The sequence below is a fragment of the Ctenocephalides felis genome, unplaced genomic scaffold (genome assembly GCF_003426905.1).
Source record: "Ctenocephalides felis isolate EL2017-DRISC unplaced genomic scaffold, ASM342690v1 CF-g0.4_SCAFFOLD_01604, whole genome shotgun sequence".
Lineage (NCBI taxonomy): Eukaryota > Metazoa > Arthropoda > Insecta > Siphonaptera > Pulicidae > Ctenocephalides > Ctenocephalides felis.
Window position 1 is genome coordinate 10,198,871 of NW_020537758.1, and position 24,216 is coordinate 10,223,086.

Consider the following 24,216-nt stretch of genomic DNA (forward strand, 5'->3'; position numbering starts at 1 on the left):
AACCGTTCCACTACGGTTTATTTGTATCACAACTTCATATAATAACACAAGTGTTGAAGAAGACTAAGACGGGGCACCGTTTGTCCATTCGAATCACTTTTGATGTTAATGGCAACGCATGGCAAACGGCGTGTGAATGAAAGTCCTGGGTAAACTGGAACTCTTGTTCAGAAATCATTAACTAGAATTAGAATAAATTTTCTCTATGTGTATCATGAATCTGTTTTATGGCTGTTATTATAATAGCGTCACTGTTTGATAGAATCCGAGGTTATTCGAAATTGATGTGTTGTTTATCATAACACGACATTGCGTTCGTAATGTGTCATGTTTGTATATATGATGCCAGCGAGAACAGTTTTATACAGAATTCGACCTTGGACAAATTACGCAATTTATTGGTTCACTACTGGTTAACCCCAAATTTTATATCCTTGTTAATACCTTAACAATAACATCTTACAATAATGGAAATAAAAATTGTTAAAACAAGATCTTAGGGCGTAAAAATATTTAGATTTGGTACAGGACAGGAATTTGGTTTAGATGGACTTCGAGTGAGATACCACTGATGCATTCTGGATACAGACATTCTAATGACTTATAAAATATTCTTACTTGAAAATATAAATAGCAATATTTTTCCAAGTATATAGCCTTACACGGCATTGCTGCATTGATAAAAAAAAATTATCAGTATTACGGAACTTCATAAAAATTAATTTGGTTCTCGAAAATCGATGTAGTTAAGTCAAAACAGCACAACAACTTATAGGACTCTTAATGGGCCGATTCTGCCGAATACAACAGCTCAATGTTATGGCAAGGCCATGTTTCACTCCAACTTCCATACATTATGCTACAGAATCATACTAAATTCTGTCAAAATATCTCATGTATTATAAACTGCAGCGTCACTCGTATGCTATGAAGCTGAGTCAGAAAGACCCTGTTATCTAAGATCGTATTTTTTAACATTCGTGCGGTTTCTAGGTTAGGTTTTCTATCTGACAACCTGAGAAAAACACCTGAGTGCACAGCAACCACTTGGCTTTTGTCAATATTTAGAACGATTTTGTATGGAGAGATCTTCATAACATAACCTTGCCATAACATTTGTCTGTTATGCGGTAGAATCGGCTCATGAGTTTCGATCGCTGTTGAATAAATAAAAATGTTATTCAACAAAATGACTTGCGACTAAAATAATAGCTAAAATTGGTACAAGGATGTGCAGATGTCATTTGTACGTGAGGTAGAGCTAAAAATAGCAAAACAAATTATTCTATGCTTCAGAAGTAAATTAATTAGACAAACCAACATGCACCTAAAATTGGGTTGTATCAAAAGAGTAAAATAAAGTTAAAAATACATTAAAAAATACATAGAACAAAATTTGAGCCTGCAGAATGTAGAAATATATGCAACCTAATTTTTTCTAGTTAGGGAGCATCCATTAATCTCGTGAGGTTTTTAGGGGAAGGGTGAGGTTTGACAAAAAAAAATCACAAAATATCATGTGGGGGAGGAAGAACTATAGTAAGATATCACGTGTATTTATAATTTTGCACCTGATTTTTTTTCAAATCCAAACATTTTCAAAAATAAAATGAAAAAAATATATTTTTTTCGTAATTAAAAGTATACGTAATGTTTGGTGAGGGAAGAGGGGGGATAATTTGAATATAATCACGTATCACCAAAAGAGAGGGGGGAACCAAAAATCCTTAAAAATGAATCACGTGATTAATGGGCGCCCCCTTATATATCACTACTGCTTGATATCAGGTTGTCTGTAATGCAGAATAAAATTTCCAAGTTATTTGACAAAATTTAAAAAAATGTCCTGACTCTATATGATGATTGCAAAGATATAAGGGTCGGGACATTTTTTACATTTTGTCAAATAGTTTGGAAATTTTATTCCAGACACTTTGACTTAATTATATCAGTAAAAACTAGATAAAATTTATTAAAATTTAATATAAATTGTTATATACACTTGCATATTGAAATTTTAAATGAAACTAGTCCAAACACAGACCTGAGTGTTTTGCTAATAAGCATATTTGGATTTAGGACATTTCTCTAGGTGAAGTATCTCTATATTTCAGTTAAAATAAAACTTGTTATTTCAATTTACAGTTAAAGAAGAACTTTTTTTTCAATTATTTCAATTTATGGTTAATTTTCACAAATTACTATGTTTTTATAACTGCACCTGTCGTTTGGCACCTGCTTAGTTAGTTTCGTTGTTGAATAATACGCCAGACTGGTTTCATTTTTTATTATAAGAACTTTTTATTTCACTTTCTCTTCTGTCACTTGTCGTCTGTGCTTTGTGAATAAAAAAATCTATATTTGTATGTGTTTTTGGAGCCACTTTGAATGATCTTCTTTAAAATATTAACCAAGGAAAAAATACTTAGTATAATAGTAGAAATACTCGTATATGGCACGACATTCATGTGGTTCAACAGGAATGATATGATTATTCCTGGTAAATAATTTTAGCTGGACATACTTTTTGAAAAAAATCTCTTCATAGACTATTACAACAATTATTGAAATATTCAAATTATATGCTCTGATCTTTAAACTTGCGAAAATTCAGAGGCTTGCAGGTTGATTGAAGTTAATTCAAATAGGTCGAGATTCTGAGAAAAAATAAGCAATGAAGGCATCCATTAATCACTTGATCGATTTTAAAGAATTTTTAGAGCTTCCCTTTGGCGATCACATGTATTTTTAGTACCGAGAAAAAATCTGAATATTTTTTAAAATATTTTAGATTTTTTGGAAATTCAGGTTAAAAATAAATGCACGAGTCGCTCCACGAGATATTTCGTGATTTTTTGTCAAGCTACCCTACCTTCCTTTTAGGCCTCACGCGATGAATGAACGGCCCCAAAGTTAAAAATTAGTATGATTTATTAGTATTATTGCTATCAGTATGTTATAGCATATTTTCTCCATTATGCAATGCTATTACTATCTTCAAATAATAAAATAACATCTAAAACAAGAAGTCGATAAACTCGTCAATGCGGTATTATGTGTACTAACATTTTCAAGCGATTAGCAATAACTTTCTAGACATAACTTCTATGTGCGCTTCTGGTATCATGTAATATAAAATAGAAAAAGATATTACGAATCTCTTATGTACGTACAATGTAGTCTGATGAATAACCTGAAATATTTATAAAATCATTTGTACTAAAAAATTTCAAATTATATAGATATCAACGAGTCTCATGAGCCCAAACGCGTGGCTTATCTCCAGGTGATAAATTTATTTTCACAATTTCTGTAATATTTTTTTTGATGCCAAGACAAGTAATTCCATTTTCATTTGGAAAGTGAAAGCCGAAGCCACTACTGCTTGACATCAGGCTGTCCGAGGTTGTTATCAAACTTGAAACTTTCCATAACTCAAACAACTAAACTACGATGAAATATTAACGCTATATGGAATTTCCCGACATAAATAATCTGACTTTAATAGTAGAAAATTATATTTATACCATATTTATACTATATAAAATTGTATACATTAACTATTATAACGGTTATCTATTGCACATAATATGTATAACACATCGTTTTGAAGACATTACTTAACAGTCGTGTATTTTGTGCTAGAACAATGAACAATGGACTCCTATATTAATACGTGATAATGAGATTATTATAAAGGGTCAAATGCAGAATGCATAATGCACTTATAATTGAAAAACTCGTGACAGAAAATAACAGTAATATAATGAATAATGATTAGTAATAATAAAAATTCATATTTGGTTGGCGCGCTTCTTTTGCTTTCGATTTGTGCTTTCTCGTGATTTCAATCATTGATTTTTATTAAATTAAGTCATTTCAATTCCTGATAAGTCAGGCAGAATGAGTAAGTAAATCACGGTGTAGTATGTTTCATGAATACAAGGTAAATGAATGAATAAATGATTCATTGGAATGTAAATCGTGTCCGGACTTTGCCGGCCAGAGTCATGAACGAAGGACTCGCTCGACATATAAAAGCCTTTTATTATACATTCTGGCTAGCACGTTGGCTAGAAAAGCAGGCAAGGCGTGATAAAAGTTTTTAGTGTAAATGTGTATATGTACGTCAGAAACCCATTATAAAAGACATGGTAAAATACCTGAAATTCTTTCATAAATATTTTAAGAGGACCACGAAATTATATTTAGTCTTGAATATACTACATTAAATAAATAGCTTGAGAAATAACAGCCAGTGTAAATTCTGATTTAATAAACAGAATATAGTAATTATTTATACAAACATAACTTGAACAATTGGATTTTCATTTGTATCAATATAACATTAAGGAAGTTATAATTTGTTTTTTTAATAAATCAAATTTAACAAACAAAATTGCTTCGCTTCATAATCACACGGACACTTTGACTTAATTATATCAGTAAAAACTAGATAAAATATACTAAAATTTAGTATAAATTGTTATACACACTTGCATATTGAAATTTTGAATGAAACTAGTCCAGCACATGTTCGAGTTTTGACTAATTTTATTTAAAAAAATTATATGCGAATGCAAGTGTATACGAGGTGTGTTCAAAAAGTACCCGGAATTACTAATAATTAAATTTCGCGGGTCTGGAGTGTCTGATTGTCAAAATTTTTTTTATTGTGTTGGTATACATGCCCCTAAAGTATGATGAAATTTTCAGCTATATTCACTGTTTACTTTGTCTGTGGTAGTCGCTAAGGTTCGACGTGTTTTTCTGAGCTCGGCGATTTTTACAATGGAAGAATTGAAAAAGTCAAAGAATTTGTATTAAATTTTGCGTAAAAAATGAAATAAAGTGTTGCAAAGTGCAAAAATTCACCAGATATGGCTCCGTGTGACTTTTTCCTATTCCCAAAGTTGAAGAGACCCATGAAAGGACGGCGGTTTTCCTCGATTGAAGAAAATCGCCGAGAGTGCTCAAGGACATATCAAAAAGTGAATATCAAGGGTGCTTCGAAAATTGGAAAAAACGCTGCCATAAGTGTATTATATCTGGGGGGGGACTACTTTGAAGGGGACCACATTAATGTAGACGAATAAATAAATATTTTTTTGAAAAAACGAAAATTCCGGGTACTTTTTGAGCAGACCTCGTATAACAATTTATACCAAATTTTAGTAAATTTTATCTAGTTTTTACTGATATAGGGTCCGCCAAATATTTTTTGCTATAAAAAACTGGATATTTTTAAATTTCTTTTTTTATTCGAAAGTACAATTCTTCAAGTTAATAATGAACCAACTTTTTCGAAAACGCTCAAATGGCTGTCTAACTCTTAAATGGCTGCGAAAAAAATCAAAATGGCTCCCAAAAAAAAAATTAAATGGCGGACTCTTTATAATTAAATCAAAGTGTCCGGAACAAAAGTTCCAAGTTATTTGACAAGATGTAAAAAAAACTTGGGTCAATTGAAATAAATGTAATAAAAAATAGATACTTAAAAAAAATAACATATTGAAAAAAAGTTGTTGACACGTGTAGAATGGGTTCATGTCTTCAGGCAATTTATGGGTTCTTGTCTTAAGGCAAGTTCATGCAACTTGCCTTAAGACAAAATGTCACTTACACCTAGTAATTTCATATAATATTCTAAAAATTCTACTTATTCAAAAACAAGAATTACAATCACTATTTCAAGATACTTATGATATCATAAATTTTCATTAAATTTATGATTATTTCTATACCCAAAGAATGTATTTTCAGATTGAAACATTTCAATTCATAAGTAACAACTTATGAAGACCTAAGAATTTCTGCCATATGTCATTTCCCATCGCTACTCTTTTCTTCCAATTAGTTGTTTCCAAACAAACACGAAAATTAGTTATTTCTGTCCCAAAAATAAAGTTGTAGACCAATCGGCTCCTCTCCCATCGGAAACACGAAACAGACGGTAGTACTTGGTGAATACAGATGGTTTTGTGAAATAAGAAAAAATCAATATCGTACACGCAGCAGCACCCATACAAAATATACATATATGTTATACTAGTATGTACTTTTATATACATATTCGCATAGTGCGTTTCGTTCATGTTTATATGCACTTCCACTCGTGTCTGGTGTCTATTTATAATAAAATGAACAGTTACATAGCCTCTCAGCTGATGTAAATAGATAGAGAAGAAATATTTTTAACAATTTATCATTTTGTGGCCGTGGTTTGAGATATAGTCCTTGAATGAGGGATTCTAGATTTGATAAGCACCTCGGATAGCTTGATGTCAAGCAGGAAAGACGTGGGTTTTCACTTGGAAGTGCTCACAAGTGAAATAGCCCTCACCAGTATCAATGAAAAAATAATCAGTAATACAGAAATCGTAATAACAAATAAGAAAAATCTATAAAAAGCAACTTCGTTTAAAAAGTGCTCATAGGACTTTCTAACTATAACATCTTCAAAGCCCTTGAACAGTACATTTTGAGTACTTCTACCACAAATTTACTAACATAGTAATACTGTAAATTGTAAAAAAAATGTAAGACTTATCGTTACATTGCAAGGAGTAACTTTTTGGAATAAAATGCTTTTACACCTGTATAGAGCATTACGGTGATTAAAGTTATCTTTATCAGATAAATAAAAAAATCAGATTTGTACTTTTGGGCTTATTCAGTAAATTAAGATTTCATCATCCATCTTTATCAAATCTATAACAATAGAGGTTTTAGTATGTATTAAAAATATTTCAATATCAGAATTGTTTGTTAACAGTTTCGCTGTAAAAGCTTTTTTTCGCTATGAAAGCTCAAATATTTGTGACACAAAATATTTTAAAATTTTTCAATCATTAATAAAAGTGTATCAATAATTAGTGGTGTATGGCTTGCCTTAAGGCAAAATGCTTTAACTTAATAGATTATTATAAGTAAATACTGTAACATTGTCTAATATTTATAAGAATTATATAAACTGAGTTGCAAAGTTAAATTGTTCATTTAAAATATATAAGTGAGCTTTGAAACTTTAGCCAGAATTAAAATTAAAATCTGAATTATTATCAATATACAACAAAAAAATCCGAAAGCAATTGTTTTGTCAACACAAGCAGAAAGTTTTTGATTCATTCAACTCGGATGTTTATTTCTCTCAAAACCGCGATTTTTTATACATTTAGCTCTGTATCTTCGACATGGCTGGACCTGCCTTTGCCAAAAAACTAAGCACCACTTCCCCCAATCATTACAAATTGAATGTTTTTTGGATCATTCAAATCGGATGCTCCGTTTTCCCAAAGACTCGATTTCTATTTTCTGCACTCTTTACTTCGTATCTCCGAAACGGCCGGACCTGCCTTTGCTAAAATCTAATCAGCACATCTCCCTAACAATAGAAATCGAATGTTTTTTTAACCATCCAAATCGGTTCATCCGTGCGCCCAAAAACGTAAACAAAAAAAATGCGGACACGAAACATACACACGCGTCCATTTTTTCCGAGATATGCCAAAATGTTCAGAAACCTCTGAAACGTGAAGATATGCGAAAATTTTCGTTTTCGATTTTCGGCCCATTACTATAACTTACCCTACGGGAAGTTAAAAATATTTAAATGAAAATAATTCTACGTTACCTAACAAATAAAGAGTAAAAGTTAAAAAAAACTGTTTTTTTTTAAACTCTGCTAATAATTGAATGTTGAAGTTGAAGCCAAAGATGTTAAAATCATATAAAATATTAAACTTTGACCCAGTTAAATATCAGAATTGTTCATTAACCATTTAGCTACGAAAGTGTTTTCACACTGCTGTACGAGCCAGCAAGCCGGCCCAAAATTTGTAATAAAAAATATTTTAAGATTTTTCAATCATTATTAATAAAAATGCACCATTAAAAATGATATTTCTGACGAACTAAAAACCACAATAAAAATTGGAAAAGTTAATAATTTAACTCTTAATCAGGGTGATAAATATTAAAACAACTGTCGACACACTGGATGTCGTCTATAGACGACACTCATACACACAGGTCTTGAATCAATAAATTTATTAATACAAACATTGTATTAGTGATTTTTCAAATTGACAACAATATTTCTTGTGTAAATCAATTTGCAAGAAAAAACATAAGAAAATGGTACATCTTGACTTTATTATTTAACAATAAAAACAGCTTATGAAATTTGGTTATTGATGTAAATGGGCAACAAAAGTTGATGGTAGATTTTTGATTCCTTTATTGCATTTCTATGAGTCTTATTTTGTTATTCTTGAAAATACCACACCGTATCGATTCGGCGGCATCAGCAGACGTCGCATATACACGCGTATCCCGTCGTCGACCCGTCTGCCGAAGCCGGCGGCCGGCGACCGGCGAAGGGCTTTGCCCTCGGCGCAGGGCGCCCCTCGAGTGCTTTCACAATATTCGGCAGAGGACGGAAGAAAGATTTTGTAGTAAAGTGATTATATAGGGAAGAAATTGTCAGGAAGGCCTGAGGTCAAGAACACAAAATGAAAAAGATCTATATTAAATGATAATAAATTCTTGAAAGCCTTATGTGAAAACGTATGAAACAATAATAAAACACCAATGGGTGTTTAATTAATTAAAAAATATATGAAAATTCTAGATTGATTAGTTGATTGGTTTTGAAATAGACAAAAATTGAAAGTATGTTACTCCAAAGAATAACACCTGTAATACAACATTTACTGATATTTAAAGCAATGACACATAAGGGGCCGTTCAAGTATTACGTAGGCACTATTGGGGGGCAAGGGGTTGTTGATTTGCTTATTTTGGGTTGACATGGGGGGCAGGAAAGCCTGGATGATGATTACGTCATAGGTAGTATTTTTATTTTTTTACATAAACTGCAAAATGTTTACGTAAGCATGGGGGTAGGGGACAAGAGCTTTGCTTACTTTTGCTGACAAGGGGGAGGGGGTGGTAAGTAATTGTAATAAATCTGCTTACGTAATACTTGAACGATCCCTAATCAATATGTTATTCCAATTCCAAAGTACATATGTCATATATCCAATATGCTAATTGGACATATGTACTTCAAAAGCTCTCTCGATCTTCAATCATTAGCCACCATGTAAAACTAAAATATTGATTTGTTTGTCAAGTAACATTCCATTACCTAACAAAAATTTTTGCAATACAACTGCATTTCCCCCGCATGACGGTCAAGGGCACATTCGTTTTCAAATCGATCAATCAGTCCCTTAGGGGTTTAATTTCCCATTTTCCCATTTTATACGTCTGCCAATGGGCGTTTCCGAAAGTCAGAGATTGCCAAACATAAATCATACCTACTAATATAATAGACACATTTATTTCATTCTTATTAAGATTTTTCAAGAAAAAATAAAGTAGCAGGTAGCCACAAAATATCCCTTTTAAGTGATATTTGAGCGTAAGATTAAAACTTTTCTTTGTTACTTTGATTTTCTTTCTTTGTTGTTTTGTGGCGGAAAAAGCTCAGTCAGTAGCATGCCCGACTCGCACGCCAGGGATACTCGGTTCGAGTCCTGGCACTGACATAGAATTGTCTTTTGATTTGTTGGATTGAAATGAAGTAGATGTTGAATTCTTGATTTAAAATAGAATAAATTAATATAGTGAAAGAAGCAAGTTAGAAATATAAAGAAGAATGAAGTAGTCAGTTAAAATATATAGTGTAGGAAATATATAATATAGGATATATAAAATGGTATATGGTATGTAAAGAAGGTTGTATATGATACGTTTATCTAAATATTATGTTTTCTAGATATTTCAAGAAAAATTGATGAATCAGAAAAGATCATAGCGAGTTTGTAGGACTTACAAGCACTTTGTCCTATAAATAATTCAATTACAGATACTATAAGTTTGTTTTAAAAATAACAATTGGAAGTTGCATTGACTATTTTTCAATGAATATTATCAAAAGTAAAAATTGTATCACCATAACTGAATTACACCTAGTTCCTTCTTACTTTGTTTTTCTCAAAAGATTGCAAAATAGTTATCAGAAAATCCAATAAACTTCATGAAAAAAACTAATTGTATTGATCAAATGTGCAATATTGTATAATCCAATAAAATTGAAATATGTGGATGTGGATATTAGAGAAATATAATTTAATATTTAATGAATTATTTAAAGAAACTCTCTGAAAGAAAAACTAGATATTTAAGGAAACAAAAATATGTGACAAAAAACTTTACAATGCAATTCTCAAGTATTTCTTAAAAATTGGAATTTGTGGTTGAAACAAAGGCTTTTGATATGAAATCTTAAGATTTTTTCAGCGTTAAGAACTTAAGGGTTTAAACGATTTTATAATGCTTTTGGCCAATCCATTGGGCCTTAAAACTTGTTATTTAATCTGCAATAGTGATGAGTTTTTTATTGATGCAATAATGTAAGGCCAATTTTTACTTTGAAACATATTGCTATCTATATTTTCAAGTGAAAATCGATGTCACTACTGCTTGATATCAAGTTGTCCGAGGCAGGTATTTAACCTCAAACTTCTGATTGAGATGCCATATCTCTAAGAACTATAATATGACTAATAAACATAAGGAAATAATAATAAGAAGTATAAAAAAAAATATTTTAGTAATATTTAAGTAGTTACGAAGGACTACTGTACTGTATTTGCATTGTGAAATAAATATGCTTTTCTGATAAGTTCCAGTTGTAGAATTGATAATTTTTTTGTACATCCCTTTTTTACATAAATATATAAATAATGTTACAATATGTCGGTATTTGTATGTTCAATTATACAAAATACACATGCACAAATAAAAATATTTTTGATATACCAGGTATAGCCAAATATGTCAGAATATATGACAAGTGCACATTTACAAAAGTAAGGACCAAAAATTTACTCTTGTTGTATGTAAACATATCCTGTAAACGTAAACAAAAGCGCATACAAAAATGACTATATATAAATATTTTATTCCCTTACCAGCAAAATACTGTATCACTTAAATTATATTTTCCCTTCGGAAACTCCTTCAACTTTCGTCCGCTCAACTTTAATTCACCACTTAAATTAGCATCCTCCAAAATCTTTTCTAGAGAGCGAGTTAATTGATTTGCACTACATTGTTCATAGTGTTCAACGACACGGCCGGCCGCCATTGGCGCTAAGATGTAATTTTGGCCGTTTTTATTAAGTAATTCATACAAAACAATAATAATTAATTACATTTTGTCACTAAAATAAACAGATAACAGAAACATGACAAGCGATGCCGAAGCACAGTCTCGCACTGAACTGACTTAAGGATGTAGTGTTACCAGAGCAGAGAGAGGAAAGCATAGAGATGGTAAAGGAGGGACAGGTAAACTGTGGATAAAAATAGTGAATATGCAAACCGAAGGATAAATAAAGGATAAATATATATGTATTTACTGTAAATTATGTTGCAAATGTAATAAAAATATAGGAATAATGCTTAAAATTTATTCAGAACTTTACAGTTTGTACAAAACTAGTTATAAGATTATTTGCACCTCATTATGATAAAAACAAGATTTCGATATTGCGAGCTGCATAGTTCAAAAATTGCATTTTAATAATATATATATACAACATTATTTCATACTGCAACTGAATATTCTGTAATACAAAATGTAAAATTCGTATTTTTTCGAAAAAAAATACGTTTTGAATGCGTTGTGAAAATTGAATAAAAACAAGATTTCGATATTTGAGGTGTATAGTTCAAAAATTGCATTTTACTTATATTTATACAACATTATTTTATACTGAACTGTATATTCTATAATACAAAATTCAAAATCGTATTTTTCGAAAAAGAATGCGTTTTTGAATGCATAATTTTGAATGAATAATTATTATTTTTTTTGTTGGCAACACTTTGACTTGACTGTCCCTCCATCTTCAAACTTAACCACCAATCAAAAATATATTTGTCATATTTTAAAAATTTCAATTGTTTATTCAAGTCAAACCAAAAAAATTGCAGTAACAAATACAATTAATAAAAAACAGTATTATAAATTTAGCAATTGCATTGGAAGTCGATGAGGAAGAGAAGTCGAAGTTTCAACTTCCAGCGGCAGCAAGGGCGAAAAGAAAAGATTCGAAGTAAAAAAGGTTAGGAAAAAAAAAAATATCTATTACATACTTATATAGTATTAATTATAATATTACCTTTGTTTGCAGTGGAATGCTGTGGCTTTATGGGCTTGGGGTTAGTATTCACACTTTCATAATTATAAATATATTTAGCACCTGCCAACTTTGACAGGGAACTAGAATTTTACCTGACATTTCTATATTATAAGTTATTTTATATATCTATTATCCCTTACAGACATAGTCGTGGATAATTGTGCTATCTGCCGAAACCACATTATGGATTTGTGTATAGAATGTCAAGCAAATCAAGCGTCTGCAACGAGTGAAGAATGTACAGTCGCTTGGGGAGTTTGCAACGTAATATATATACAATCATTAATATTTTATATATATATAAATATATATATACATATATATATATATATATATATATATATATATATGTTGCATACTCATGAGTTAATTTCTGTTACAGCATGCTTTCCATTTTCATTGTATATCAAGATGGTTAAAGACGAGACAGGTTTGTCCTTTGGACAACAGAGAGTGGGAATTCCAAAAGTAAGTAACCATGATAAATGATAATAAATAGCCAGAATCAAACATTCGCTTTACCTTCCTTGATTATTTGCAATACAATTTTATTGCCATTGATCACATTTTATTTTTATGTAACCACATAAGTTATTTTTATATTGTTATAAATTGTGATAATATAATAACTAATATTGATTTTAATTTTTAGGTATGGGCATTAATACATAGAAGTCATGTCTTGTAACAACCTGCGAGAATAAATTTTTAATACAATTTGAGTTTTACTTTTTCATATAAAAATACATGTACACCTTTAGAAATATACATTGACTTACTTTCAAAAATTGTTTGTTGTAATTTCAGCAAATAAATTTAGCAAGAACTTGCTCAATCTTATTTTTATATTTATAAATATAAATGGACTTACCTCAAAGAATGTTTCTTGTATTTCCACTAATAACAGTTTTGCCTTTTTTATATAAAAGCACATGTACACCTTTAGAAATATACATTTACTTTCAAAAATTCTTCGTTGTAATTTTAGCAAATGAATTTAGCAATAACACTCAAGATTTATTGGCACATTTTTTTTATATTTATGAATTTAAATTGACTCACCTTAAAGTATGTTTTTTGTAATTCCAGTATTAACTTCTATGAAGTTATTGGCACAAAATATTTCAATAATCTTTATAAATGTAAATAAACTCTTCTTATTTTTTTTACTGCAATACAAACAAATGAAATTAGCAAAAACTTTCATTAAGAATTATTGTTTATATATAATATATATAAATATAATTCAGTTAATAAAGTTAGTAATAACTTCTATTAAGAGTTATCAGCACAAAATATTATTATTATACTTATAAATATAATTTAACTCTTGTTTTTTCTTGTAATTCCAGCAAATGAAATGAGCAATAACTTGTACTAAGATTTATTTAAAATTTGGCTTACTTTAAAGTTTGTTAAACATCTGTTAACAAAATTAGCATCAACTCTACTAAAATTTATCACCATAAAATATTCCTGTTATTATATGTATTTAAAATATAAAATGACTTACCTTAAAGGCGGTTTCTTGTAAATATTATTCTTATTATCTTTATCACTTCAAAAAAAAATATTTCTTGTAATTCAAACAAATTAGGATTAACTTCTATTAAGATTTATTGGCATAAAATATTCTTATTATTATCACATTCATGAATTAAATGTTATAAGGGCATATTACATAAGTCACAAAAATATTCAACTTTTATACACATGTATTTAAGTTTGTCCCAACTTAATGTAAATCTTAGCATCCTTTTACATTTTGTTCACTTCTAATACCAATTAATTTATTTATGAACACATTTAGAGTCTCGCTGGATGTACGTACAACCACATATCCAATGGTATTTTAATAACACACAAAATTATTATAAATTGGCAGTGTTAAAATTGCCATGAACACAACTTAATATTAACTAAATTTTGTCAGTAAATGTCTAAAATTAAATATTGTAGATGCCAACAAAAAATGGTACAAAAAATCCTCTGCTTTAGTTTTTTTTACAAATTTATTCTAAAAACATTATCTAATGTTTTTTACAATTTACACAGTAAATCATCACTTGTTTCATATCATAATCAAAGTCACAATACTATTAGTACTATATTTATAAATCCAATTTATGTCGAAGTGAACTTTATTAGAAATGTGTATATATGAGTACCTACAATTAATAAATTTATATTCTTCAATTTTGATTTTTAAGGAAGTTATCTATTTCGATCAATAAATATTTTACTAATATTTACAACAAAACTAAATATAAAAAATATATCACTATAAACAAAATAAACTTAGCCATTGTAGGAATTCATTTAAATCTTCAATTATATACAAAGTGAAAATATATACACAAGTTTACATACATTATTTTTCCTCATAATAAATACAAATACAAATCGATTTTCTCTCAGAATTAATTTTATCACATCGTTATGAAAACATTTATGGTGCAAGAAGGGATATCTGCACTAAATGAATGATATAAATCATTCAATGAGACTTTTTTTAGTATTGCAGATATTTTTCGCATGCATATGATGCATATAGTACATATATAACATTAATGCATGCATAACATACATATTACATTCATATATTTTACCAACGATTTGTGGATCTTGATACATTTCAAATATAAATATGCAAATTAAAAAATTTGATAATCTTTAGTATAAGTCATTATTATTATAATTAACAACAACAAAATCATTTCGAATTCTCAAAAAGAAACAGAACTGCAGAATAATTTAGAATAAAATGAATGGATTTTGCATTCAGGGGCGTCCATTAATCACGAAATTGCCAAAAAAAATCACGATTAATAACGTGGGACAGGAGGGGGGGGGTATACTAAGATATCACGTGTATTAATTTCTTACCGGAATTTTTTTAAAAAAAAGTCCGAACAATTTCCAAAAGAAAAAAAAAACTATGTTTGGTGGGGGAGAGGGTGAGGGTAATTTTGAATATCACCACGTGTCCTCAAAGGGAAGGGGGTACCACTGGATTTTTTTCAGAAATCCAAACATTTTCCAAAAAGAATCAAATATTTAAAAAAAATTTCATGATGTTTAGTAGGGAAGGGGAGGATTTGATTTTGAATATTACCAAGGGGAAAGCGGATATCACCTGTATTTAATTTTTGCCTATTTTTTTAAAAAAATCCAAACATTTTTCAAAAAAAAACAAAAAAAAATAATTTTTAAATATATAATTTTGAAAATCACCACGTATCACAAAGAGGGAAAGGGGTGTTACGTGTATTTATTTTTTACCGGAATTTTTTATTTAAATTCAAACATTTCCCCAAAAAAATGAAGTAAATTCAAATTTTTTCACGTAACTAAAAATACACGTAATGTTTGTAGAGGGAGGGGGGTGGGGTAATTTTGAATATGCCTAAGGGAAAAGGGGGTATTATCACGTGTATTTATTATTTACCGGATTTTTTTAAAAAAATCCAAACATTTTCTAAAAAAAATCTGAAATTTTCAAATTTTTCACAGAACATTTGGTTGGGTAGAGGAGGAAGGCGGGTAATTTTCAAAAAAAAAAAATCAAAAATTTACAACTTTGAATATCTCCACGTATGATCAAAGGGGAAGGGGGTATCACGTGTATTTATTTTTACCGGATTTTTTTTAAGAAATTCCAACATTTTCAAAAAAAATCTAAAATTTTCGAATTTTTTCACATATCGTTTGGTTGGATAGTGTGGGGGAGTTAATTTTCAAAAAAAAAATTAAAAATTTACAACTTTGAATATTTCCACGTAACATTAAAGGGGAAGGGGGTATATCACGTGTATTTATTTTACCGAAATTTTTTTTAAATTCAAACATTTTTCAAAAAAAAAAAACACTATATCCCCAAGCGAGAGGGGGGTTCCAAAATCCTCAAAAAGTCGATCGCGTGATTAATGAACGTTCCTAAACTACTAATTGCTCCGATTCACAAAACATTCAGTCGAGTCAATAAAAGTTTTTTTTTTTTAAAGAAAGTCCTCAGAAACATCCCTGTTTTTTCTTTTAATATTGTTTTTTGATATTCAAAATGGAAACATTTTAGAAGACGGGTATAATTTTTTCAATTGTTAATGAAATATGAAATTTTTAACCTGCACAGGAAATTTTCAAGAAGTAATTAAATTATTAATAACAACTCCTCTTATAATAGTTATACTTAACAAATATAAATAACATACATATTGTTTAAATAGCAAAAATTATTCCACTCTTTTGCAACGTTCATAATTTTGAATATCAAATTTTTTAAAAAAAATTTGAGGATCATCAACAAAATCTGAGGACTTCTCAATAACTCAGCTAATAATTCCCTGTGACAATAACGCTTGGCAATTTTTAATAATAAATAGTCTATCAAAAGGCAGCATTCAGCAGATTCATATAACCACTTTAATGCCCTGAAAAATCATTACAATTTACAAGTTTATATCCGTTAACAATACACGAAGCACTAAATTATCATTTATTTGTCAGTTGCAAGTGGCTGCAGCCGGAGGTGGTATGTCTATAGTTGTGCTTTCGTTCCCAAAAATAATCCTAACACGTTTCGCCGGGGGCGAGAACTCCAATTCATTTCTGTATAAATGTTTCAGACGTTTCTCTCTACGTCTGTCTTTTGATTTGTGCCTCTTTTTCCTATGAGAATTGTACCTAATATAATCTACTAAACCATCGTTATCTACGCCTTCGACACGTAAGACTTCGTATTCTGGTTCGTAACTGTCTTCACTAAGACTTGTACCAGATTCGATGACTTCATCAAGTACCGGACTACGTTTTTTCTTAAGGGTTAACTTTAAAGGTGCTATTTTTTCTGGGGTTTTCTCGAGTACGTACATACGTTCTGATACGTCTTGTAACCGTATTTGGCAGGATTCCTCGGGTACTTTGTTTTCCCAGGAAGAACTGCTTTCGCTTTTGGAATCTGTGCTGCACTTGGAAAACCCACGAACGTTTGTGAATTCTTTTAAAGAGTTGTTTTCGTTATCATTGAACTCGTAAACATCATTAGAATTTTCTAACACTAATTTTGTGTTGGAATTTCTTAACGTTGCGGTCCTGGTTGTAGGTTTGGTTTCAACATTTGTATTAACTATATTTAATTTAGCGTCTTTTTCGGACGACTCTGATTTTGTTCTAGTATTGCCGTTGCATTTAGCTTTAGACTTGGTTTCTAATACTTCATTCATAATTTTACCATCGGTTTTACTATCAGGTTTTGGCTCCTTTAACCCGTTAACTTCTAAATTGCTATCTATACTAGGACCTAACAGTTTATTGCTATTAACTTTATCTTTTATTAAATTATCTAAATTACTTTCAGTAAGTCTTTTGTGATTTCTCAAAGTTATGCCTTGTGTCATTATATCATTGCACACGTTACTACTTTCATGACTTTCATTAAAAGCAATATCCCTATTTATGCCATCGCTGACAATATCATGATCACTCATAACGCTCCCGGAGCAACTACTAGCATCATCCAACAAACCACCTTGTGTTGGTTTCGAAGAACTCAATCGCATAGCTTTTAAGACTTCTCTTCGTTGCAACCGTGTAGCTCTAGAACTACAATTGTTTTCGTTGGGTTCTAATTTAGTTTCCACGGGTAACGAAGGTGGTTTATGTCTATTGTTTCTAGTGTTTCTAGTATTTTTATCCGTGGAGGATGCTGATGATTCTCTACTACTAGCACCAGCAGCGTCCACGTTATCTTTTGTACCATTGACGTCAGAAAATTTACAACCCTGAGCAATTAACAACTCCGCATCATATTTAGTCAAACCTTTTCTGCGGAGCTCTTTCATGCTCAAAGGGGTGACCGGAGCTACGATTTTATCACTTGCGGGCTTAGTTTCAGTTACAGAATTTTTTTGTTTGCTTTTAGTTCTATTAATCCTGTTATCAGTATCCCTAAGACGGTAACCCGAAATTTGTTCCTCGGTTTTCGATTTGGTAAAAGCGCCCGTTCCGCGTCGCTCGCACGTCTCGCACTCGCAATAATAGTTTCCGTCCCCGAAAAAATCTTCGCCGTAAAAACAAGTTATCTCTTCACCTACTTCGATGTCCCTAAGAACTTTAACACAGGCCGTATCGCGACCAGTGGCCACGAATTTGCAATTCGCTCTGCAATCGTGGTTTATATACGCGGCCGGACCGAGCCACAATTGGGCACAATTCTTACGACAACTGTACATTACGGAAAAATCATTTTTACCAGGAGATAACAAGGCTGCTTCCTCTTCTTCGGTCAGTTCAGCTATGCAACCTACGAGGCATTCGATTTTTTCGTTCTTGTACCATTTGCGAGTGGCGGATATCTTGGCTCCTTTTTGTCCTTCCAGGGAATATCGGTAGCAGGGCTCTATTACAAAACCGGACTCGCTATCGAAAACTCTCAGGTAACGGTAAACCTAAAAAAGACAAATTGAAAACTTATAACTAGCTGTAAGTGGAATTCTGTCTTAAGGCAATTAAGGCATCGTGCCTTAAGGCAAATTGCTGGAACTTCCCGTACCAAAAATTATTATTTTTTTAAAAACGATTAACATTTTTGAACAAATTTTACTTCGAAAAAATAAGATTTTTGAGAAACTATAGATTGGACAAAAAATTACTTTTTTTTGAAATTTTTTTTAAAAAAAAAAAATAATAAATTTTTTTTTTTTTTGAAAAAAATATTTTTTTTCTTTATCTTGACATATTGTGAAAGATCTGAACTTTTCTTCAAAGCAATCGTACTGCTTTAACTGCATAGGGACAAAATATAAAGCGCGTAAGCGCCGCGTCGCTGTCTAACGCTTAAGCATTGGTACGGAACCCATAGGAATGTTAACAAAATGTATACTTATTGTTAAAATCTCTATAAAATATCTGATAATTTGATGTGCATATGTCTAATGATCATTTTTGACCGCCAAATGGCTCATTTTTTTACTTTTTCCTCCATATCTCCGAAACCGCTAGACCTACCTTCATGAAAATTTTATCGATTCTTCATCTTGTCAATACAAGTGAAATGTTTTTTGAATTATTCAAATCGGATGCTCCGTTCTCTTAAAAACTGAGTTACCGTTTTCGGCACTTTTTGCCCCGTATCTTCGGGACGGCTAGACCTGCCTTCGCCAAAAACTAATCAGCACGTCTCCTTATCAATACGAATCGAATGTTTTTTGAATTATTCAAATCGGTTGATCCGTGTTCCCGAAATCGTCGACGAAAATTTGTATCCGCACATACATACACACACGCACATACATACATACATACATACACACACACACACACACACATACATCCATTTTTTCTAAGGTATGCCAAAATGTTCAGAAACCTCTGAAACGTAAAGATATATAAAAATTTTCATTTTCGATTTTTTTGCGATTACTATAACTTGCCCCACGGGAAGTTAATTAGACATATTGACATTAAAAAAACTCTCAGGTAACGGTAAACCTGACAAATATATATAGAAATAAAATTTAAAAAAAATAATTAGACATATTGACATTAAATAAAATCTATCTCTATCTATCGAAAACTCTCAGGTAACTGTAAACCTGACATAAATATGAAACTAGTGGTGCATGGCATCGTGCCTGAAAGCAAATTGCTGGAACTTCGCGTACCAAATTGAAATTTTGAAAATCTTATCATTTTCGATATTAAAATAGCATTTTTTTTCGAAGTATAAAACAAATTTAAGGGGGTCTTCCTATGTGACGGCCTGTTTTTTAGGGATATTTTAGATTTTTTTTTCTACGACCAGTAAATAGTTAGAGCTTCAAGTTTTTTATCATTTATTAATACATATTTGGACAGTATAAATATAAAATTTCAGCTAAAAAAATTTAGTCCAACTAGAGTTACAGCGCTCTAAACACCCCCCCCTCAAAAAAAAGAGCTCCCACTGTCTCCACGATTCCGGCTGATCGGCTTATCTGACCAAAAAAAAATAAACGACGTTTTAATTTGTAGGCTTAAAAGCACGGGATGAACTACAATCAAATGAATACAAAAAAATTGGATGTTTTATAGACATTTGAAATAAAAGTTGCAAATTAGGCGTTTTTTTTTTGTTCTTTTGCTATAAAAAATCGAAGTTTTGAAATTTTTGATTGATAATAGTTCATTCCATGCGTTTAAATATATTGAATGTGCCCTGTAAATTTCAAGTAATTCGGTCCAGCCGTTTCTGAGATACACACACACAGTTTTGAGAAAAACGCGTTTAAAGATAAAATGATCGTTGTACTATATACTATATACATACTTTTTAAATGGCTGTAACTCAAAAACTATTTGAGATATCGATTTGAAATTTTAATATGTTATTTTTAAAGGTATAATCTACCGAAATATGAAATAAAAAAAAATTCAATTTTTTCAACTCATCACATAGGAAGACCCCCTTAAATAAAAAAAATCCCAAAAACATTAGTTTCGTCAACACAAGCAGATTTTTTTTGCATTATTCAAATCAAATGCTTATTTCTCTCAAAAAAACTGCCATTTTTTGCACATTTAGCTCGGTACCCACCTTTCCAAAAAATTAATCGCCCTTCTCCCAATCATTACAAATCGAGTGTTTTTTGGATCATTCAAATCGTATGATCAGTTCTCTCAAAAACTCGTTTTCTATTTTTCGCCTTTTTTGCTCTGTAACTCCAAAACGGCTAAACCTACCTTTGCGAAAAACTAATCAGCACATTTCCCTATCAATAGGAATCGAATGTTTTTTGGATGATTACAATAACATTCCCTATGGAAAGTTAACAAATAAAATTGAAAACATAATATCCATCAGTATTGTTTTTTTAAAAAAAAAAACAGAAAAACCGGATGATGGAAAGTATCTAGTTCCGAAACGTCTTCATCATAAATAAACATCTAGAAAAATCTTATTGTTTTTTATTTATTGGATTAATTATGTTTGGAAAAGCAACAAATCAATGTATTGAAAAATCCAGAGTTCATTTATTATATATATATATATATATATATATATATATATACATGTGTGTGTGCGTGTGTATGTGTTTATGTGTGTGTGTGTGCTTCGAAATTATTGTTAATTGTTAAAAAAATGTTCTTCAAATGTTAGCTGCCAAATTGTCGAATTAAAATAACAAATAATTCCACTATTTTTTATGTACGTTTCGACACTGAATGTGTGCCATCATTCAGCAAGTTCTACAATGTTTAACTTCTATTAGGGTAAGTTATAGTAATCGCAAAAAATCGATTTTTTCTATCTTCACGTTTCAAAGGTTTCTGAACATTTTGACATTCCTTAGAAAAAATTGTTTGTGTTTGTGTGTGTGTGTATGTGTGTGCGGATACCATTTTTTGTCCACTATTTCGTGAACACGGATTAACCGATTTGAATAATTCAAAAAACATTCGATTTGTATTGATGGGGAGACGTGCTGATTAGTTTTTGGCAAAGGCAGGTCCAGCCGTTTCGGAGATACGGGTCAAATAGTGACAAAATAGAAATCAAGTTTTTGGGTGAACGGAGCATCTGATTTGAATGATTCAAAAATATTTTATTTGCATTAATAAAATGAAGGACTTATTTAATTTTTGGGAAGGCGGGTCTAGTGGTTTCGGAGATCTAGTAAAAAAAAGTAGAAATAATGCCAATTGGCGGTCAAAAATGATCATTAGACATATGCACATCAAATTATCAGAAATTTTATAGAGACTTTAAAAATAGGTATAAATTTTGTTTACATTTGTATTCGTACCAATTTTTATCCGCTAGACTGCGACGCGGCGCTTACGCGCTTCGACATTTTTTCTTTAAAACATCTACCCAGGCACAATTGCTTTGGAAAAAAGTTCAAAATATAAAAAATATTCTAGATTTAAAAAAAAATCTCAAAAAATGTTCAAAAAAATTTAAAGCTTTCTTAAAAATTTTAATTTTTGGTATGGGAAGTTCAAGCAATTTGCCTTAAGGCATGATAGTTTTTACAAGTTTCATTAAAAATACTAAAGTATAGCAAATTCATATACATCATCATTTTTTATGTTTTTGTTTCAAATTTTAGACCTTGTGGTTAATTACTTAATTTTATTACTAGTTGTTATATTAATTTTATTAAATAATGAATAATTATATCTATATATTATATATATATATATATATATATATATATTCATTCATCATTTATCATTTATCACCCACATGCTCTTTAAGTCTCCCCTGCACCATTTTATTCTTCGACATCATCGATCTAGGAATCCATTCGCCCTTCATAATGCTGGTGTATGCCTTTTCATAATTCTGCGTTTTGATAAAATCAGCAACAATATTTCTCAGTTCCTCTTGATTGGTTTTGAGTGGTCGATATTTGATGTTCATCTTGTGCGTGGTGAAACCCAAATGGGGATCCAGCACGACTGAAGTGGCTAGATCATCATTTTCGGAGAGTTCTTTCGGTGTCATGCCTGCAGGCACCATTTTGTTGTAAGAACAGTGACGGGAGTTCGACTCTACCACCATCCTGGAAAAACTAGAAAAGAAACAGATAAATGATAAATGATAAATGAAATAAGACAAATGTAAATGAATTATTTAAATATCTTAAAGAACAAATACATGTATTAAAAATGGTAATGTGTTAAGTAATAGTATCAATAATGTTGCAAATATATATTTGTTTAAGGTCAACTTGAAGTCATTGTATATTCAAATTTGTTATTAGTATTCATATTAATTCAATATGATTAATATAATATATATAAATATAATAAATTATGAAGAGACTTTGCAATAAAACTAACCTCAAAATAAATCCACTTTTATTTATTTATAATATTTATATATCAGGTACCTAGCTTTCATTTCTCCAAAACTTCTTATATATTTTTGAATGATATATCAATATTTTTATCTATTAACAATATATATACAATAGATAAAAATATACTGAAGAAATTCTTGTACTTTGTGTTTATTGCCAATTAGATTTTCATTTAATAAAACACAACAAATAGAAGTCAAACACTTTGTTTATATAAAGTATCTTGCACAAAATTTATTGAATATTTAAAAAAATGCTAGGTATGAATATATACAAAAATTTAGCTTGTCCAGACTTATTTTTCCTCACAAAATACAAATATTGTGTTTATAAATTAATAAATTTCTGATTCAAAATGCTTACATCAAGGTTGGGTCCCAATTCACCACTGCTTGTGTCAAACACGATATTCGACAAAATCCATTTTAACTTCTTTTTACCACTTTTAAACAATATTCCTATTACAAAACTCCAAAACACATTCCATTAAAACGTGTTTACATTTATTAAACTTGTCTAAAAAGTCTGAAAGTGTTCGAAACAATCGATCAATGGCAGAAACATGATTGCCTAAACACTATCCAAAATGTCATTAAATTCACACAAATTATCCAAACAAATTTACCCGAAACATATGAATATTACCCTTTATTTTTATCTCAAAATATCACATATCTACATTAAATAATCGCGTTGAAACTTAAAAATCACTCATGTTAAACATCTTTACAAAGGATGAAAGACGCTCAAATCCCAATCATGGCAGATCCGAAAACAAGTTATTATTTTTTTATTTTGATATACTAAGAGATAATAATTATTATTTTGAACGCATTTATAACTTTATAACAACTGCAGAAGTCGTAATAGTTATAGATTAATGAATTTTATGAATAAATATAATATCTAAATGACAGCGCACTCTTTTTTACGTCGGAAGGTATTTGGCTACGATGAAGGCGTCTGGCGGCAAAATTGAAAAATTTAAAATAGTAAACGATAAATGAAATAAGATGATAAACACATTTGGATAAATCTAAATATGAAACTACACAAATACTTAAAAATCAAAAACCCTGAGTAATTGGTGTTTTATTAAAATTTTGTGTATTAAAATTTTGAATATATTTAGTTGAAACGCAGACTTGTGTATT

The 24,216-nt window shown here is 30.3% G+C and overlaps 2 protein-coding genes across 2 annotated transcripts; one reads left to right on the top strand and one right to left on the bottom strand.

Moving 5' to 3' along the window:
* Window positions 1-11,471: 11,471 nt before the first annotated feature.
* On the top strand, window positions 11,472-12,935 carry LOC113373331 (RING-box protein 1A-like). The gene is given in 7 exon segments (XM_026613641.1): window positions 11,472-11,499; window positions 12,050-12,075; window positions 12,078-12,140; window positions 12,210-12,237; window positions 12,361-12,482; window positions 12,601-12,686; window positions 12,871-12,935. Coding segments are annotated over 7 exon segments (366 nt in total). The 3' UTR covers window positions 12,884-12,935.
* A 3,457-nt stretch (window positions 12,936-16,392) lies between these two features.
* On the bottom strand, window positions 16,393-23,678 carry LOC113373332 (histone-lysine N-methyltransferase KMT5B-A-like). Its single transcript, XM_026613642.1, has 3 exons — window positions 23,426-23,678; window positions 22,444-22,771; window positions 16,393-18,664 (listed from the first exon to the last, which is right to left on the bottom strand). The coding sequence occupies exons 2-3, from the start codon at window positions 22,759-22,761 to the stop codon at window positions 16,721-16,723; spliced, it is 2,262 nt and encodes a 753-aa protein (XP_026469427.1). The 5' UTR covers window positions 22,762-22,771; window positions 23,426-23,678; the 3' UTR covers window positions 16,393-16,720.
* Window positions 23,679-24,216: the final 538 nt, after the last annotated feature.

What these genes read in the sequence shown, in the direction of transcription:
- LOC113373332 (XM_026613642.1), bottom strand. Translation starts at nt 22,761, where the DNA reads ATGGTGGTAGAGTCGAACTCCCGTCACTGTTCTTACAACAAAATGGTG. An exon ending in AGGGGAGACTTAAAGAGCAT is followed by an intron (nt 18,665 to 22,443) that starts GTGGGTGATAAA and finishes TGTCTTTTTTAG; the next exon opens with GTTTACCGTTACCTGAGAGT.